Source organism: Gopherus evgoodei, chromosome 7, assembly GCF_007399415.2.
Source record: "Gopherus evgoodei ecotype Sinaloan lineage chromosome 7, rGopEvg1_v1.p, whole genome shotgun sequence".
Classification (NCBI taxonomy): Eukaryota; Metazoa; Chordata; order Testudines; family Testudinidae; genus Gopherus; species Gopherus evgoodei.
This window is the reverse complement of record NC_044328.1, coordinates 92988709-93009340: the sequence shown is the minus strand read 5'-3', so window position 1 is coordinate 93009340 and position 20632 is coordinate 92988709. Positions and strand designations below refer to the sequence as shown.

The following is a 20632-nucleotide window of genomic DNA, read 5'->3' as shown; positions in this document are numbered from 1 at the left end:
TCCGTGAACCATAGAGATGCAGGGAGCCAGAGCGTTTCCCTCCTCAGCTATAGACACGGTGTGGGGCGTGCTCGGCTCAGACCATAGCCGTTAGGCTGAGGAACCGCCCACAAGACCATGAATCCAGGGTACCAGAGAGAGGCCGGCGGAGAGGAGAGGAGAGGAGAGGAGAGGGGAGGGGAGCGGAGCGGAGCGGAGCGGAGCGCTCCCCCTGTGCCCTAGACAAGGGGGCACGGTTCAGTGCCTAGGCAGGAGTAGTAGAGTCAAAGGTACCTGGTTCAGGTGGTGTCCTCGGGTCTCCGTGGCAGGCACAGTGAGGCCAGGGGGAAGATTTCCTGTTTGAGGTATAAGCAATGTCCAGCCTGAGTCTCCCCTCCCTAGGTTACTGGGGATTAATTCCTGGACACCTCAATGATGATCTGTGAGCACCACACACCTTGGGGTTACCAGTTTTGATTGGATGTATTCCTGGAAGTTTCATAAGGTCAATTTTTAATTCTGGGACTTCTGGACAATCCTGAAAATTTGGCAACCCTAGGTGCGGGAGGTGGGTCTTTAACAGGCTTTCTTTATCCAAACCATTCACTGGTCATTGGAGTTCATGGGGCAATAGCACAAACCAGGAGTTTAAAGCTTACTGACAAAAAATCCTACCCTTTCCAAGTTGCTCAATTTTGGTTTATCAAAATTTTGTGATGTTGCCATTTCAACTGTTCTCTATCATGCTGGGGAGTTTCAGGCTAAACAAGACTTGATTTATTAATATAAAAAGCAAATAGGGTTAAAAAAAAGAAAAACCATAACAAAACCCTCCCATTTCAGGCTTTTTTTACTCCATTATGGAAAAAGTAAAAAAGGCATAAGCTCAGTATAATTTGCTTTTGCAGGTTATACTCAGAGACACAACTGTGTAAATTCTGTCCTCACTACCTATGCCCCAGATTTCATTCTGCTTAGTTTGTTTAGTGACTGTAATTTTAAAAGGAGCTGTATGGGTGTCACTCGACAGAATTCAGGCCAGGCTTCATCCTGCAATTTTTACAGTAGTGACGAAATATCCAGTGCAAGGAATAATAATAATAAAAAACAAACCCTAAAGCAATGGTCTAAAGATAGCTTAACTCTGTGTTAGGCTTTGGATATTGGTAAAAGGTGTTACAGCAAGTTCATGTAGGAGCAACAAAGTGATCAAAGAGCTTGTTTATTAAGTTCTTATGTAGAAAACAAAATCACTGGAATTAGTTCTGTTATATATTGTGAGGAAACAGCTATTACTGGTATTTATTCATAAAGCAACACAGAAATTAGCTGTACACAAGGCACAGAATGAATACAGTACCTGCCTAGAAGAGCTCACAACCTGGAAGTCAAAAGGAAGAAGATAATGATTGCATTGAGAAACCCAGAGCAAGGGTTAATTACTAACTTGAGAGAGTGGAGTCACACCAGGGTTAAGTTTGACCCTGTAACTTATAAATCATATGATAGTGAAGATTACTACATATACAGACACAGAATTCAGAGCTAAAATAGAGATAACAGGTATGACTTATTACCAGAAAAGCAACAGTACCATTCTCAGAACTAAGAAAAACACATTTTTTTAGAATCTACAGAGAGGAAATGATGCAAACACAATTCAGCTTTAATACCTGTAAGCAACACATGAGCTTGTTTAGCCTGTGCTTGCTTCGCTGTTGAAGAGCATTGTGTTGTATATGTACTTTGTGTTCTAAGCTGCTAATTGTAAAACCTACAGATACACAGAGCTAGAGGGGATGATCAAGAACCAAGCCAAAGCAAAACTGTGTATATCATCTCATTGAAAAAACTCTCAACCCAACTCTTAATGTAGTATAATATTAAAATGAACACTAGCTCTTTAAGAGGTTGTCCAAACATTATGTCTCCAGTTACTAGTTATCCTAACAGTGAGTGGTTAAGTGGGCTGTCATTCTGAGTGACATCACTGAATAACATCCATTCCTAATCCAGTGATCCGCCTGGGATCTGGGTGAGACTGTGATAGGGTGCAAAATAAGGTAGTTTCAGAAAGCTTCCCTCTATTTGCACAAGTACTTGGCTGAAGCAATGCAGTCCTTGGACTCAGAGAAAGGCTTAATCAAATTCAGCCATTGTAAGAAGGACATATTTTGTTCCTATGTGCCCAAGCTGTGCCCTGTTTGTGGGCAGAGTTTAAACTACAGGAGACTGGAAGATGCACCTGTCAGCATTCCTAGCCCATTTGTCAACGGGCATAGGCAGAAATGTTCATTTTTACTTAAACCTACTACAGGAACATTTCTCAGGTATGGATATTTTGTTTTGTTACCATTACTAAATGAAGTGTTTCTAAATGTTTGCTTATAGCATTTGCTTACATTAAATGTATTTACTGCTTCTAGTGACCTGATCCTACAAGTAAAGAGTTCCACCAAAGCCACTGGAACTACTCAGGTGTGCAAAACCTACCTGATTAAGGCCTTGCAGGATCAGGGAAACTCCCAGTTAATTCAATGAGAGTTTTGCCTGAGTAGAAACTGAGTAAAATCCTCAGGATGTGTCTCTCATGGTAATTTTTCTAATATGTATCAAACTGAACACAGGTGTATGTATATACACAGGAACATGGCTGTTTTGTTTTTTTAAGATTGCTTGGACCATATTGTATTATTGATTACATAGGGGAGTTCTAATTTAAAATCTTATAAAATTACATGACATTTTATTCAGAAACTAGAATTAAAGATTATGTTGAAAGATTCTGTATATGTAAAACAATGAGTTATACATGTATACCAGTTTTCTCCCTTTGAGGGAAAGATGCCAGTGTTTACTACTTTTAAAGAATGAGTTTTCAATTAAATCAAACGGAATGAAGTTCCTCTCCCAGAACCTCCTTCTGTCAGTTTTAGTGTCAGTAAGAGGCAATCTGGCCCTTGATTTTTCATCGATGAGTGTGCCAAGGCTCTGCAGTGTGAGATGTACACTATGATTCTGGGTTTATTATTCTGCTCATCCCTCCCTTGTTGCTGGGTTTTTCATTTAAATACATTTTTCTTTTAAAGATAAATTTCATTGAAATTATGACAACCTTTTTTTAAGGCCTAAACATGCTACAATCTATTAAAATAATTCAAATTAAATAGTAAAAAAAACCACCACACCAGGCATTACATGTTTTCTGCCAAAGCTTTAAAGAAAGTCAAAGCACAGAACTGGTGGAAGTCGCTGGCTAAGTATCTGGGTCCAGTTTGCTGAAGTGCAATACCAACTTTTGACAGCGGTTGCCTCTTCTGCAGATAAAATGTTTTCTTTATTCCAGTTTATTCAACTAGTTCCTTGCACTGGCTAGATCTTTGGTGGGCAACCTGCAGGCCGCCTGCGGCCCATCAGGGTAATCTGATTGCAGGCCACGACATGCTTTATGTTGACTATCCACAGGCCTAGGCCTAGGCCTGGCCCTGGCCAATGGAAGCTGCAGGGGGCCATGCCTGCGGACAGTCAACGTTAGCAAAATGTCTTGTGACCTGCAATCAGATTACCCTGATGGGCTGCATGTGGGCCGCAGGTTGTCCACCAGTGGACTAGATCACTCAAAGTTGAAAAACCAACTGGGAGTTGAAAAAAATAGGAACGTTTGTTTTCCTCTCCACTCTATGAATAAAAACAAGGTGAGAGAGGATGAGATCTACTATAGGCATACAAAAACAACAAGGAGTCTGGTGGCACCTTAAAGACTAACAGATTTATTTGGGCATAAGCTTTCATGGGTACGCAGCAATTCTCCAAAAAGAGCCATATCTCAGGAGTTTAGTGTATCCACCCTATACACACCCACATCATATATAATTTGAAAGCTTATGTTTGTTTAGATGAGGTATGATTTGGAGTTGTCAAGTGGTGCCATGCATCCATAGGCGAGATGAAACAATAGTATACAAAAATTATAGCATAATTTTTGTGCTGTTCCAGGAACACTGCAATATGACTGACTGTAGTTTTTACTGTTTAAGTTAAATTTCAACACCTTAATGTTATTGGTCAAAGCTACCAAACAAAAACGCATTACAAGATTTTTATTGGTTTTGCATGGGCAATTTTTTTTTTAAACGATGAAGCTGTTTAGCATGTGGCAAAAATGGTGATTATCAACATTTTCAGTATACTAATATGAAATGTTTTCACATTGCATATTCTTGTCAAAGTAGCTTACAAATTATTACAATACTTTTCTATATTTTCAGTTGAAATTTGCTGACCAGATTAGTCTCACAGTGAAGGTTGTGCACAGTTGGAGTAGATTGTGTGCCCATAGTTTATACTGCATAGTGGATAGATATAAATACATATGAGTTCCTAATATTATGCTTCTCCATTTGTTTGCTTTTGTACTTACAATGTAGCTGCTAGTCTGCCTGATACTGTTTTAATATGCAACTGCCTATGCATGCAGCACTAACCTTTGAAATATATTAATTAAAACTAGCTTTTTAATTCAGTGACACTAAAGTATTAGTATTAGTGTTAGATGACAATATGCAGCTTCCTACTGCGATTCAATCAATCAAAATGTTCAGTAAACAAAAATGGCAATTTTGATACTAACATATAGATCTACTGTAACATAAGTCTGTATACTTGTACAAAATGAAAAGTGGTGGTGGTGGTAATGTGGGCAATATTCTTTGGGAGTTTTACCTCTACAAAGAAGTTATAATACATGAAGACACGGAGAATACAAACCCCTTAGAGCATCCATCAAAGAGAAGAAGACTCTTCACAAACTTTGTAAAATGTGTTATTTGTCAAGAAAAATCAAAAGAATGCAAAACTGTCAAAAGCCACCAGTGTTGGACAGTATTCTGTGATGCTGGTAGCATAGCCAGGAGAGAGAAACTGTACTGAAGAGTACTGTATAGGTCTTCTAGTTTAGATGATAGGCCACCCATACTCTGTCACAGGGGTTGCTTTCAGAAATACATAAGCAAGTGGAATTTGGCACGTCAGAGTTGTATTGAATCTAGAAAAGAAAACTCTGAATCTGATCAGAGAACATCATGTTCAACCTGCTTCTATAGCCACCAGAGAAAACACTAATCCAGTGATTAGTCCTGTTGTATTGTTCACTTGAGAGAAAAACACACAGAAAAGACAAGCAACTTCATAAAACAGAAATATTTGAGAAAGCAACCAATCTAAGGAAGTCAGCACTTCAAAGAGCAAATGATGACATGTTTGTACAGAATATCTATGGAAGACTTGTTTTCTAAGATGCGGTTTATCACTCTACCTGCCTTTCTTCCTGTGTGAGTAAAATGAATCTTAAAGCAAAACCATCTAGTTTCTCTGCAACAATACAGTCCCCTTATGATTTTTCATTTTATCAGCTGATTGAAGACATAAGATCATCTATGTACAACAAGAAAGCTCTTCTCCTGTCCTAGTTATCAAGTTCTACTTCCCTCAGACGTAGAAACAGCAAGCTATTCCAGTAGCAAGTTACATGCCAGATTAGAAAAAACACTGTGGTTCTGCAATTTCATTCCATGCAAAGCATGGACAAAGCAAATCAACCATTGTTCTAGGCAATGCAATAATATTAGCTGACACTATTCAAGTTGCTAGTAATCTGAAGCAGCAACTTAAATCATCCATTTGTTTTATGGATCTTGTTCTTCCGAGTGGGCTTGATGAACAGCTTTCAAATTGACAAGTTTTGAATCCTTTGTTCTGAAAGAGCAAAAATGAAAGCCTCAGAATATCACTTAAAGCCAGGTAATTGTAGTTTACAGTGATCAGCTACTTTTGTGCCCCATTGGTGCAGGAGTTTGTCCTTTGGTTGATAGATACTCATTCTATCTTCCTTCAGAAGACATTCAAAGAAGGTGCCTCTCAATTGCGGAGTGCATAGTATTTCACAGTTCCAAAATTATCACAACATTGCTCATAAGTAAGAGTGCGAGTCTGTCACGGAAGTCTCGGATTCTATGATTTTTTCCGGGACCTCTGTGACTTCTGCAACGGCCAATGTGGTTGACTGGGGGCTGCCTGAGCAGCTCAGTCAGCCCATGGGCCAACCACATCGGCCACTGCTGGGGCAGTCTCAGGCCACCAGTGTTGGGGCAAGGGCTTGGGGTACGGGTGAGGGCTGTGGGTGGCACTTACCTTGGGGGTTCCCAGGAAGAGGCAATATGTCCCTTGGCTCCATTCTAGGCAGAGGTGTGGCGAGCCAGCTCTGTGCACTGCCTCTGCCCGCAAGCACCGCCCCCACAGCTCCTATTGGCCATGGTTCCCAGACAATGGGAACTGCAGAGCCACCACTCAGGGTGTGGGCAGTGCGTAGAGCCTCCCTGGCCATGCTTCTGCCTAGGAGCTGAGGCACATGTTGCTGCTTCTGAGGAATCAAGCAGAGCCAGGTAGGGAACCTGCCAGTCCTGCCAACTTCTCGCCCCCTAGCAGCTGAGGGGGTCCCAGGCTATGCGCTGCTGCCCGTTCTCCACCTCCACCACCCCCCCCCAGCACCTGCAGCACTCCTGGGCCACCCTTTGCCCCAGAGCACCCAAGATTTAGTCAGGGGCATATAGTACACGTCATGGACAGTCACAGGCCAGGAATTTTTGTTTACTGCTCTGACCTGTCCATGACTTCTACTAAAAATACCTGTGACTAAAACGCAGCCTTACTCTTAAGTCTTGTTGCATAGCTAGACTATGAATTTGGGTCTCACCATTTAATTGACATACTACACCTTAATGGATTCTGCATCAATTACTAGTTCTGCAAAAACTGACTACAGGCATTCTAAATTCTAAATTGAATTGTATCACTTCATGCTGGTGGAAATCTCATTTGTGAAGGAGATGATAATATAGACATCAACATAGAGATAACTGATGGGAAGAATATGTTCCATTCAATGGCTAGAGTGGTATTTCAGCAACAGTATGCAGATAGTGAAGCATCACAAAAAATATCACTGAGGCATGGGAAAGAAAAAAGTCACTTACTCTCCATGGACAATCCAAGTCTCTTATGCAGTGTGCAGTATTAGAAAAACCTAGACCACACTCTGAACCAACAAGCCATGAAAAAATACTTGAGAAAAATCAACTGTCTGTAGTCAGAACAATCTTCCCTGCACAGAACTTTGTACATGCCCAGGCAATAGACTGTGCTAACCCATGCACACTTAACAGAGATCTTAATGATGAACAGGATGATGATAATGATGTTGATTAGAAACGTCACCAGCACTATTACATTTCAAGGATACCTGTGCGAATTTATTATTATTTTGTTTTACCCTTTAAATTGTGATGCTTTGAGGTCACAAAAAAAGTCCAATTTTATGACTTGAAATAATACATAGTCATGAAACTAACACAAATGAATGCAAATATTTTGAAGATGTCATTTAAACATGTTGATGCCACTGTTTATCCCAAATCTATGATAACAGCATCACTTGACCACTCCACAATATACCTCATCTTAAAGTAGACATATTAAGTTTTCAAACGACGTGCATGTGCATAGGGAGGGTACATTAAGTCAACCAAATTGGTAGTATCTGCCACTCACCTACTATTTCTAAAATCTTAAAGGGAATGGTGGCCAGAAGCTATCAGATCAGTTCACTAACTACAAATATACTTCCTTTGTTTAATAAATTACTTTATTTCTTAAGTATCCAGCATATTTAAGGTAGTTTTATTTAACTATTTAAACAACTATTTAACTGTTAAAAACAAATTTAAAATGCTGGTTTTGTTCATTTTTAATTTGAATTTCTATCCAAATGCAGCCTGACACAAATCACAAGTAAAATATTATCTAGTAAATAAGAAATGCATCATTCACCACTTTATAACATAATAAACGTAAAAATTAAGAAGCTGAATAATGTATGGCAAGCTATATAATTGCTTAAATAGATGTATATAGATGTACTTTCTGGTTAGCAAAAAGTAGTACAGTAGAACCTCAGAGTTACGAACACCTCGGGAATGGAGGTTGTTCATAACTGAAATGTTTGTAACCGAACAAAATATTATGGTTGTTCTTTCAAAAGTTTACAACTGAACATTGACTTAATACAACTTTGAAACTTTACTATTCAAAAGAAAAATGTTGTTTTAACCATCTTAATTTAAATGAAACAAGCACAGAAACAGTTTCCTTACCTTTGTCAAATCTTTTTTAAACTTTCCCCTTTTTAAAGAGTAGTTTGTTTAACACAATACTTGCTTTTTTGTTTGGTCTTTGTTGCCTGATTGCATACTTCCAGGTGTGTGGTTGACCAGTCATTTTGTAACTCTGAGATTCTGCTGTATTGAATTACACCAACCAACGAGAATCAACCTTTCTTTAAGAAAATAGCTAAAAAAAGAGTACAGATGCAAAACAAGATTAAAATTGATTATTGCATAAAAGCTTCCTGCTTCTTGATTTAAATGACTATTATTTAAATCAGTCCATCCTGTTTCGTCCTAATCAGAGATGAGTGAACTTGTTTAGATAAAATAAAACCTGTGTACAAAACCTGCACCTTTTCTGGGAATGAAAACATTTATTTGAAGGGGAGGGATAGCTCAGTGGTTTGAGAATTGGCCTGCTAAACCCAGGGTTGTGAGTTCAATCCTTGAAGGGGCATTTGGGGATTGGTCCTGCTTTGAGCAGGAAGTTGGACTAGATGATCTCCTGAGGTCCCTTCCAACCCTAATAATCTATGATTTATCTAAGTTTTTCATGGTGGTGTTTGTTCATTTCCATGTGTTTGTCCACATCCTGGTTTTAGTTGGGAATCCAAAATACCAAAAGAGAAAAGAGGCTTTTCAGGATATTTTTAATAGGCCAGAAGGGGAAAGTGATAGAAATGTTTGCGTACCAGATCTAAAGCCAAGCAATACCTACAAGAAAACATTTTCAGTCATGAAACTATCCCTATTTTTCTTTCAGAGAGTATGATGGAAGCTCTGATCTCCATGTCGGAATATCCAACACTAATGGTAATACAGGCATTGCAATTAATTTATCTTCTCTTTAAAAATGTTGTGTATCTCTAATGTATCTCCAGTACCTTACTAGGATTTGCACTGTATATTTAATATTTGGCTTTACTCCTCTCTACCTGCCTGGACCCAACATTTGGGGCTAAAGTAGTCTTACTGGCTGAGGGTTGAATGGCACTCATTTCCAAACCAGTTGTTAATTCTGAATTGCTGTAGTGACACACGAGGCTTGCTATTTAAAAAAAAAAAAAAATCCTCCCCTTTACTAAAAGAGGCCTGCAATGAAATCCTGGCCCTACTGAAGTTAATGGAAGTTTTACCATTGACTTTAATGGCGTTAGGATTTCACCAAGACTGAGAATTTGAATCCAGGATTCTGTCTTGACATTGCAGTACAGAGCAGAGATGACCCCAAAACAGAACCATTTATCATTATCCTCCCCAGACCTCATACATTTTGGAAGTATGGACAAAAATGGAACCCACATTCGAAACCAAGCACAGCCCCAGTTTGTCCATCTCTAGCACAAAGAACTAACTAGGCATCCCACTGTACTATGGACTTTTAATGAGATTAAGTATGCTGAACTGTTTTTGCTGATTTTTAAGCACATACTAATCTTAAGGGGACAACTGTCAGATTAAAAATATTTGTTAAAAGAAGTCGTTGCCTACATGCTATAATAATCCCTCTGATTATTAAAAATTATAGAATTTTAAAAATCTAATTTATCAGTGTCAGTTCTGTTTACTTTTTGCATTTTTTCCTCATCTTGGACAATGAAAATAGATGTCAGTTTTACTTTAATTTATAGTCTCTTTCTGGATTATTTCATTTTCAGGTTCTAATGTACTAGCACCATGCTGCCATATTAGGGTAGCAAACATGGCTGAGGAAAAATTATTTATTTTAAAAGAAAATCTGTTTCCTCTGGAGTTTAAAGAAAACCTTTGTTTAGGTTTTGCAAAAGGTTATTTTTCAAAATCTAAGTTTTGGATCAAATTTATTTTTCCACTTTTTAACCAATGCAGAGTGAAATTACAGTATAAAAATGATCTATTTCATGATCAATATTAGACATGTCATAATTTGATGTTTTAGGGGAAAAACAAGTGATCTGCAAGCTGTAGTAATTACTGTACTGTCATGAATAATGCCATTAGGGAAAGCAATATTGTTGTAACTAGCTGTCTCATCTTATAAGAGTGGACTTTTATTTCTGATTCTCCACCCTTGCTGACAATCTGCTGCTTATGTTTTCAGGGTTGGTGTATAATTACAATGAAACAGGCATTCACAGAGTTGAACTTGGGTGGGAGCAATGCATTAGTATCCCACTAGTGCAGCCAGACATGTACGGACTGCTTCAACAATGGGATAAGTACCTAGAAGAATTCTCTACTGGAGAGGCCTGGCTTTTTCACAGGTATGTGGTTTAGCAGATAGATGTACTAGAATAGTAATTATCAAAGGATGATGAACTGGGATATTCAGCTTTGGATTCTGCTAAACTTGTGGCTCACAGCTGAGATTGATTTACCCAATCATTAGGAGCTAGTCTGAATTACCCCTTCCTACAAAACCACCACTCGAAAATCGACACCTTTGTTAACAGAAAAGGGTATTTTGGTAATTATTGAAGTAACAGACCACTCTGATGGAATGCAGAACCTCTAGAGCATTTTAAGGTCAATTATTTAGCAATATGAATTTGTGCACTACTGATAACATTCTCATCACCAAATCATGGCTCCTGAAGAATGTGGAAAGAGAATCACTGACTTTTCCCTGTTCAGTACTCAAAGAATCACTGGTTATGAAATTCAACCCTCTAGCTACCTTTTGATCTACAGGGTGAAATCCTGACCTTACTGAAGTCTATGGGAGTTTTGCTATTGACTTCAGTGGGCTCACGCTTTCATCCACAATGTACTTCCAGATGATGTACTTCATGTCAGTAGTCAGAAATGGAAAAAATATACTATCAGGCTTATCTCCAGCAGTTCCAGCTAGTTTGCAATGTTGTTCTTTTGCTAATTAACTAGTGAAAGATGTCAGCAGACTTTGAACAAAACCATCACATTTGGCATAGAATGTTTCATTCTCTTTTTAACTTCCATTGAGGCTGATGGCTGACAACAGCATTATCAGTGATGTGGTCAGGTTGGAACATGCATGTCACCTCACCAGGCATACGGGCAAACAACAAACTTATTGCTTCAAAGGAGAAGGCTAATGCTCTAAATGTTCATTTTAAAAAGTGAATTTACTAAATATCCTATTTGGGCCTAATTGTGTGAAATGCTGATGTCAATGGGAGGGCACTTGTTACTTTGTCGAACCAAGCCCAATTTTAACCACTGTATGTTTGGCTGACGTAGTAGTGTATTTCAACATTTGTTTTTTAGTCCTTCCTTGTCTTTTTGGCTGAAATCAAAAGGATTTGATTTCAAGTTAAATTTTCAAAAGCAACTAAGGCCTGGGGGGGAGGGAGGGGAAATCGATCTAAGTTACGCAACTTAGCTACGTGAATAACGTAGCTGAAGTCAACGTAACTTAGATCTACTTACTGCAGTGTCTTCACTACGGTGAGTCGACTGCTGCCACTCCCCCATCGACTCTGCCTGCACCTCTCACCAAGCTGGGGTACAGGAGTCAACGGGAGAGCGCTCGGGGATCAATTTATCGCATCTAGACTAGATGCAATGAAATCAATCCCCGCTGGATCAATCGCTGCCCGCCAATCCGGCCAGTATTGAAGACATACCCTAAGTGACTTCAGAAAATGAGTCCCATTGACTTCCAATTACTCTGGCACTTTTTAAATTCCCACCCATCAGTGTTTCTTCTTAAAAGTAATTTGATGTCAAACAAAATGATGGTGGAGAGAGGGTTAGGTATTTACACTTTTTTCTACAAGCCTTTTTGATAGCAAGAATATTTAATTCAGACAGCTTACTCACAAAAGTAAGTGACCTACTAGTCCTAAGTGTGCCTGCAGTCACACTCTGTCCATGTACATCCAATCTAAATAGTGGCATATTGAGCTTTCTAGATATTCTAATAGAATAGATAGAAATTTTGTACAGATTTTTCAGATCACTAACCAAAACTATGCAGATTCAAAAACAAGTTTTAAAAAATTGGTCATGAAGTTAAGTTTTGTAGCGCTTGTTTTATTACTGCATTTTGAGCCTCAGCAAGCATTGGGCCAACTAGTTCTAATTCCAGTTCTTTAATTTGCTTTCAAATGACTGGCAGGCACATAAGCAAAGTCTTGAAATGGGGCTGAAGCAAATTAATTCACGTGCTGACAAAAATGTTGTTTTTCTTGAACTATCTATAACTTAAAGACCTTAATTTTAAATCATTCTAAAATCTGCATAACCTTTGAAAGTAGCTATAGAAGTTACATTCTACCTTTTTGTTATACAGACTAGTCCTGTGATGACTCAGGCCATGGCTACACTAGAGAGTTGCAGTGCTGGTGAGGGGGTTACAGCACTGCAACTTAGGATGCGGCCACACTTGCAAAGCACGGCCAGCGCTGCAACTCCCTGATTGCAGCGCTGGCTGTACACCCGGTCGAGCCTCGGGTGTAGCGATTCCACCGCTGGTCAGCAAGTGTGGACCCCACCAGCGCTTTTATTGACCTCCGGGGTATAAGGAGGTATCCCAGAATTCCTGTCCACAACAAACCGGAAGAAAGGGGGAGCTCGGAGTTCAGCCAAACTGCTTATTTAAAAAACAAACACAGCTCCTGTTTGCTGAGTGAGTGGAGGCAGGCAGGGGAATTACTTTGGAATGTTCACAGCTGTTTGCTTGAAGAGAGAAACAGCACGCTCACACGGCAGAGGGGGAGGGGAAAGTCCTTGTTGAGCAGATGCTTATCTGGTCTGACGGCTATTTAGGAGTGCATAATTTGCATTTAGTGAATGAGAGAGGGGTGGGGGAAGGGGTCAGAACTTTTAAAATGATTGAAGGTAGGCACTGTGTGTCTTCCAGTCCTTAGAACTTGCAAGGCAGGGAGCTGAGAACAGTGTCAGCTCCAAAAATCCAATCTCTCTGTCTCTCCCACGCTCCCTGTCACATTCCACCCCACCCCCCTCTTTTGAAAAGCACGTTGCAGCCACTTGAATGCTGGGATAGCTGCCCACAATGCAGCACTCCCAACAGCGCTGCAAATGTGGCCACACTGCAGCGCTGGTAGCTGTCAGTGTGGCCACACTGCAGCACTGGCCCTACACAGCTGTACGAACACAGCTGTAACTACCAGCGCTGCAGAACTGTAAGTGTAGCCATGGCCTAAGTGTATTTTCTGCTGATCCAGATTTTGTGCTCCCCCTGCTGCAGTAACTGTAAACCACTGGTTTTGCCTGAGACAGATAATATGCATTTACGGTTTTGGTTTCTCTCTCATTACTTTCCACATGATTCTAAAGACAGTGTTATTTTTAGCCATTATAATTTTATATCCTGAGAATTTAGTTCACTCTCAAACAGTAAAGCATAGATGACTATAATGTGTTAAGACACCAACTATGTGAATGATCTTGGGCTTCAGCATGAAAAATCTGATTTAATAAGTCCTTTCCCAAGACCTGAAAGGAAATCGGTCATGCTTCCAAGTTACAAATTAGACAGAGATCCCAGGAGTGGTCTCTACTGAGATAATTACTTGATCTTTGGAAAGTAGAGGCAGCAAGTGAAAAGTAAAAATGTATCCAAGGAATATTTGTGATTTCATTGGGAGCAGCTCTGTAGGAAAAGAATAAATCACCGTCTGAACTCAATTTTTAAAATAAGCCATGTTGTCTCAGTTTTGCTTCTAAATTAAAGGTTATAAAACATTTGTGGAAAAAGACTCACATGTTGTAAGAGAGCCCACACACTTTGTTTATTGCCTAGGAATGTAGAGGAGGCTATAAAATACCTAATTCTCCCTCGTAATTTAAATTTAGTTATCTGTGGGGGGATACTAAACTATACCTTGATTTTTATTGGATGAGTCTTAGTGTCCACGCTTCCGCCTCTTCCCATCCATGTTCTGACCCTTCCTGCAGGCTCCCACCACAGCTGGTTGCTGCAAACTTGTGAGTCTTCCTCCAGTGGGGATCTAGTACTTAAAAGTGAAAAAGCCTGCCAGACCTGTTAACACAACATTGAAGCTGTTAAAGGGCCATTCAAGGGGTAATGAAGCCCTTTAGCAGCTATTTGCCAACCTCCAGGTATTCATGAAAAGAACAGAAGTACTTGTAGCACCTTAGAGACTAATAAATTTATTTGAGCATAAGATTTCATGGGCTACAGCCCACTTCTTCGGATGCAGGTATTCAGTATCTGAATTTACTGACAAAAACAGCTGCGCATTACTGTAATATTTACTCAGAACATGTTAGTCTACACAAGACCTTAGTTTAAAAATTACTTTAAAAATATTTCATTATTGAGTTGCTGAAGATTATAAAATCAAATTTCTAAAAAAAATCCTTGCATAGATTTTTAGATGCACAATCTGAGTATTCATCTTTAGCCTTAAAGGCTTGGATCTTTAGACATATAGTTTTAAATACATCCTTCAAAAGACCACTCTGATCTAAAATACACATGCGAGCCAGGCTGCTGCCAGGCATAGGGCCCCATAAATCCTAAGGATGGCCCTGAACATGTTTGATAGTGATGAATGTGATAAAGGGTCATTTGTTATGTAACCCTTCTGCCTCTCTGAATTGGCGGCAGCAACAAGGGCCGGGTTCAGTATTCAGAGGTTCCGTTTCAATAACACCATGCATAACCGGCTCGAGCCCCCAACAAATGACCTGGGACACTTACATACCACACCCCCCGGGCGTCTCTAGGAGGCAATACTTTCCCTCTCATAAGCACGGAGTCTGAGTGTAGCAAAATCTTTTTAATAAAGGAAGGAAACAATGCGGCATCCCACTGGAGAAACACCACAAACAGGATTATAACACAAACCATAAACAAACCAAAAAAAACCCCACCCCCAGGTACGTTTGGCAATGTCCTTTTCCCCTTAGGGTCTTAAGTCCAATCACCCCAAAGTCCAGCAACCCAAAAGTCTCTGGTCAGTGCCACCCCAGAATTCGAGAGTTTATCTACAGAGTTTTACCCCCCCCCCAGCCTGGGTGGAAAGGGGGGGAAAGTCCACACAGGGTGTTAAGGGGCACCTTACATGGGCCAGGGCCAACTGCTCCACCTCTCCATGGAGTTCTGCTGCAGCCTTCACCACGACCAGCTTCATCACACCAGGTGTGCTGCTCCTCCAGCTGTCCCTGCGGACCACTTCACTCCGCTCACTGTTCCACGGGCTGCTCCAACACACTGCAAACTGCTCTGCTCTGCCAGCTGCTTAACAATAGGTCTTCAGGCTCCCCCACTAGTTAGTACAGCACTCCGTGATCTCAATTCAGCTCTTTTAGTGATTTCAGCTCTTAGTAGGGGAGCCCTGGTGCTGGTGCACCATTGGCCCAACATGAATTCAGCTCAGCGGCCTCTAGATAGACTCCTAATAGAATTAAAAATTAGCTCTACTCTTTAACATTGGAGAGAGGAGGATGTGCAATTGGTGTTCCAGGCCCATACCATCAGGTACACACACCAGTCCCCAACCTCTCTCTCAATTCATGGGGTTTTGGAACCCATGTCCCATGTTTAGCAAGTACCACCCAACTGAGGTTTAGTCATTTCTGTCACAAAGCAGTCCCATCCCAAGCTGCGATGGGGTTATGCTAAGTGGGGGGGGGGGTGCATGCCAATGCAAATTCTTAAAATTATTTCCACACACTCTACAATTCACCACCAGATGTCAGGGTAGCGCTCATCCTGACTCTGCTTACAGTTACAAATACAATGGCAAACTAAAATTCCTCCAAGTTATCTTCACTAAAACAGCAAGGGAACCTATTTTCTGTTACAATGCTATGCCCCATTATGACCTTGTTTCAGCAAAAACACTTAAGCATGTGCTTTGCTGGGTTGGGCACAAGCAGACTAATTTTAGGCATCCAAACATTTTAGATTTGGACTAGGACTAGTGAGAAAATTGCACTGGGGTTTCCCAGCTGTTGTGCAGTGCAGCATATCTGCTTATAATTACTTAACTAAAACAATAAGCTATGGTGAAGCAAGTATATTCAGGCAATAACATGCTTAGCAAACCAGAAGTCACATGTCACTACAAATACATCATGCACCAAAGCAAAAGGGCTTTGAAGAGAAATAGCAGGATACTTTGAACTAGGCTCAGTCCTCCAGGCTACAAGTCTGCAGAAGACTGGATGTTGCAAAGAATCTTGTAAATGCCCAGGGGTAACAAGCAAGTCTTGTGCATTCATAGGTCCCCTTGCCAGGAGATATACAGCATATAATGCATGGAACAGAAGTGACAGCTATACAGGAGGCAAGAGCGGGAGGGTCAAAGGACTAGGAGAAGCAAGATTTCTGTAGGAATGGGATGTGGTTATGGAAAGGGCCTAGAATCAGGTAGGGGACAGAGCAGTAGGTCTGTGCAGGGGTTTACAGAAGGGCAGTGCAGTAGTAAGGGTGGGAGAGAGCGAGAAGGGGCAGTAAGACGACCAGGGCTGTGCAGAAGGAGGAAGAGAGAAGATATATTCAAGTTAACTAGTATTGCTGTAAAAATTCTTAGGATACATATTATTAACTTATAGGAGAGGTTGAGAAACATTACCAAGATGAAAAGACAGATAATTGCAGCCTACTTTTGGCTTAGGTGGCTCCATAGGACAGTCCAACTTGAAGAACAATATTCTGGTTAAAATGGGGAAAAGAACATATAAAAATGTTAATTTGTCTTTAAAATGTTCTTAACACCATATCAATTAGTTACTTAAAAGCATTTCTGCCCTTGCAATAAATGTGCAATTTATTATTGTCAATGGGAGTTTGCCAGGCAGAGTATATGCCTCTAGATCAACATATTAATAATAGCATTTAATTGGTTTAAACTATGCTTCCAAACAAATACCACAGTGAAAGATGAATGTTGTGGCACAATTCACATCACTGCTGCAGGTGACAGCTTTCTGGACAGGATAATAGTACAGCAATTAACAAGGGGACGACTAACTTGGTAAAAGCTATCCATCTTTTTATTTTAAACACTGGAATTTGTTATTGCATATGCTAGAGCAGGGGTTCTCACAAGAAAATCTTTGATGGCCTCTGAGTGCGGCCACCAACTATTGCTTGGGGCCGCTCTGATAATTTTTCCTAAAATACTTTAGGAAAAACAAATATGCACATATACGTGGCCAAATCATTGTAATTTATTTATGCAGGGTTTTTTCACACACTCAATAAAAATAATGTACAGTTTTCTTTGTTCTTTACTAGACCTAAACAGAATAGACACGCACGTTCTTGTCCCTTTTTGTTGTTTCTTTTGCTTTTTTGGTTACTTGTTTTTTTAAGACTTGCCAGCTAGTTACGTCTGTTTCTGTGAAAAGTGAAATCACAGCAGCAGACTTGCTAGCTAGCAGGGAGGCAGTGAAAAGTGATAGTAACATACATACAAATATCACTCTTCACAACAGACTTACTCAGCCCTGGCAAGCTGGGGGACAAGTTAAGCCCTGGATGGAGAGGTGGGTAGGGAGGCAGCTCAGGGCTAGGAATGACGGGGGCGGAGTGAGAGTCTCAGGATTGGAGCCCAGCAGTTGTGCACTGGGGCCAGAGGATGAAGTGGGGGCCAGGGGCAATGTGTGTGTGGGTGGGGTGGTGAGCTTGGGGCCAGCAGTCAGTGCTGCATGGCTGGGGCTGGATCACGTGGCTGGGGGTCTGAGCCCACTGCTGCACGGCCAGCCGTAGCCCAGGGCCAGAGGAGGCAGTGGGCTGGGCGTGGGGTGGGGGAAGGTGAGCATGGGGCCAGAGCTCAAAGCCCGTGGCCAGGGGAATGAGCCTGCCACCCACCACCCCAAGTCTGAAGCCTGAGCCCCACTGCCTGCCTGACCCTCCAGCATTTGTGGCTCCAGAGGGGGACAGGGCCCAACCCCTACTAGCAGTCCTGGGGGAGCCCTCCCCAATCCAAGGAGGATGTGGCTGCACAAAAAGCCTGGTGGCCACATCTGAGAAACGCTGTGCTAGTGCTTAGAATCTGTACTTTTTTTTTATGCCCACAATTTTCCAGCATCTGAGAGCATCAGAGGGACAGTCATTATTATAGGTGCATTTAAGTTTGAGCATTAAGAGAACTTTAGCATTTTTGGAAGGTGTATGGTTCTTTATCTCAGCCAATAAAATATCTCCAATTTACCCATACTATTTAAAGAACTAGTTTGTCTAATTAACCTGTCTATCTGTTTCACAGGTATGACGAACACTACCACAATTGTTATACCTATGCACTGGCATTTATTAACTGTGTTTTGACTGCACAAGGTAAGAAGCCAATGAGTAAAAGTGAATTCACAGGAAGATTTGTGATACCACAGACAAGGAAAGCTTCCAAATATATCACTGTCTACTGGGAGATAGCTGAAAATTACTTCTACATTGGTGACAGCCCTGATCAAGAACAGAACAATTCTGAAGAGGACAAATTGTTACATTAAAACACACATGCAATGCAGTGAAAACAAATCCCTAAATAGGAAATCTTTGGGTCCAAGCTTCAGTTCTCCCTCCATATACCGGACGTTCCTTCCTGCAATATTTGAAAACTAACAGTAGAACTCTGATGTGTCTGACACAGATATGTGTGTGTGCGTGTATTATATATATATATATATATATATATATATATATATTTACGAGACATTAACATGACACAAGAAGGAAAAGACTTGTATGAGAGTTTTCTGGGAGTTTTTAAATTTTGCAGCCTGCAGCTAGCTAACTTTCTTGAGCACTATCACATGGGAAATTATATGTGTTCCTGTTTGCTATATCACACTAAAAGTCATATGAGTGCAGTCATGTTTTGTAGTAGACAATGTAAGTGTTGTTAATTAAAATAACAAATGTAGATTACCTTTTGACCAGGGTCAGAAAAACAAAGTTTGCGACAAAAAAACCAACGGTGACACTTGTTCACTATTCTCCACTAAAACACTACTTGAATTAAGAAAGCACTGCAATTACTGGTCACATGCACTATCTTCCTCACTTGCAATATTCACTTTGTACCTACTTCAGGCATTTGAATACGTTTTAACTTTACCGGTAAGTGGCACTGTTCCTTCAGTTCCTTGCAAAACTATAGTACTATCATAGTAAATGCTACATTGTACCTCCATATTTTTACCTGCAAAAATAAATAGCTTGAGTAAAAACTATACTCCTCTCTCTCTCCCTAGAAAGGCTATTGTCCAGTAAAGTATCTGCAAGTATTCTGTACTTTACCGGAAAAATTTTATACTAGCCAACAGATTTTGCAGGGTGTTGTGTCCATAACTAGCAGTGGACTCGTCAGAATGTCCCCCAACAAGAAATTAAAGGATTTGAAAAGACTGAACAGCAGTTTTACAGATAGAGCATGATTGCAGAAACAGACCTGTTATGGGCCAACTTCTGCTAGTTTTCACTGTTCTAAACCCTGAATAACTTCACTGGAGTTAATCCAGATAGACATCAGTGTAACAGAGCAGAGTGCGGCCCTATTTCTCCTAGTAGTTTTTGCAAAAGCTCAGCCAGAGTTAGTAAGAATCCAAGTTCTGTTTTCTCCAGAGTTCTAATAAATGGTTCTTAATTTTGTCCCACCTCTAATTTATACCTTTGCATAAATGTTATAGTAAGTATAAAAACCAAGAGCATTCTTTAACATCTTATACTACACATTTCCATTTATTTCTTAATGCTGTAAATGCCTTCTGCCATTGTTTACTATATTTTAAAATTGTATTTACATCAAGCACTCCAAAAATGAAAAATCATAACACTACAAGAAGTTCTCATCAGGATGAAATTCATTCCTGTTCAGAGGGTAAGCACAAACCCACTGGACTACTTAATCCCTATTTTGAAAGTTCAAATGGAACTTAAATTGTGCAGGGGCCTTGAGATGTGTTTCTGCTTAAGGGTGAATTTCTGATTGGCTCAGAACAAGGACCTTCTGTGCTTTTACCAATCGGAATACACTTTGTGAATGAAAATAAATATATGGCAAGTTTTAGTCTCTCTGGTTATGCACTTTGAAAATAAATATTTTGGTGCAATAGCATTGAAAGTATGGTCTGCTCTTTGAAAATAAATACCTTGATATCTACTTTCTATAAATACCTTGACATTTAGCTCGAAGAGAGAGGCAATTATCCAGACAAACATTTCCAATTACAGTACAGATGCTAAAGAGGGAAAACACAAAAATTAGAATAATTTCACCCTTTTTTTCAATTTTATACATAGTGTAATCTACAATGATATGGTGCTTTATATTGCTGAAACAGGATACGGCTGTACTGCAATGTGTTGACTATCTCCGGCTGGCAGATGATTCCTTGAGGACCATTACCAGCTGGCAGAGATTAGAGCAACTCTTGCTTCTGCTGAGGTCAGGGTAGAACTGGCCAAAAAAATCAGGGAGCCCCTCTGCTGTGCTGAGCGGAAACAGTGTATAAAGCAACATCCACTAAAACCA

The 20632-nt window shown here is 40.3% G+C and overlaps 1 protein-coding gene across 1 annotated transcript; it reads left to right on the top strand.

The window, feature by feature from the left end:
• Positions 1-4: 4 nt before the first annotated feature.
• On the top strand, positions 5-20215 carry MKRN2OS (MKRN2 opposite strand). The gene is made up of 4 exons (XM_030570759.1): positions 5-2309; positions 8962-9011; positions 10279-10441; positions 18365-20215. Exons 1-4 carry the CDS (start codon positions 2092-2094, stop codon positions 18606-18608), a joined length of 675 nt encoding a protein of 224 aa, XP_030426619.1. The 5' UTR covers positions 5-2091; the 3' UTR covers positions 18609-20215.
• The last annotated feature ends 417 nt before the right edge of the window (positions 20216-20632 follow it).

Excerpts from the sequence above, each read along its gene's own strand:
- MKRN2OS (XM_030570759.1), top strand. The coding sequence starts at position 2,092 with ATGCAGTCCTTGGACTCAGAGAAAGGCTTAATCAAATTCAGCCATTGT. Across the intron at positions 9,012-10,278 it reads CGGAATATCCAACACTAATG|GGTTGGTGTATAATTACAAT; the intron begins GTAATACAGGCA and ends TTATGTTTTCAG. Across the intron at positions 10,442-18,364 it reads GAGGCCTGGCTTTTTCACAG|GTATGACGAACACTACCACA; the intron begins GTATGTGGTTTA and ends TCTGTTTCACAG.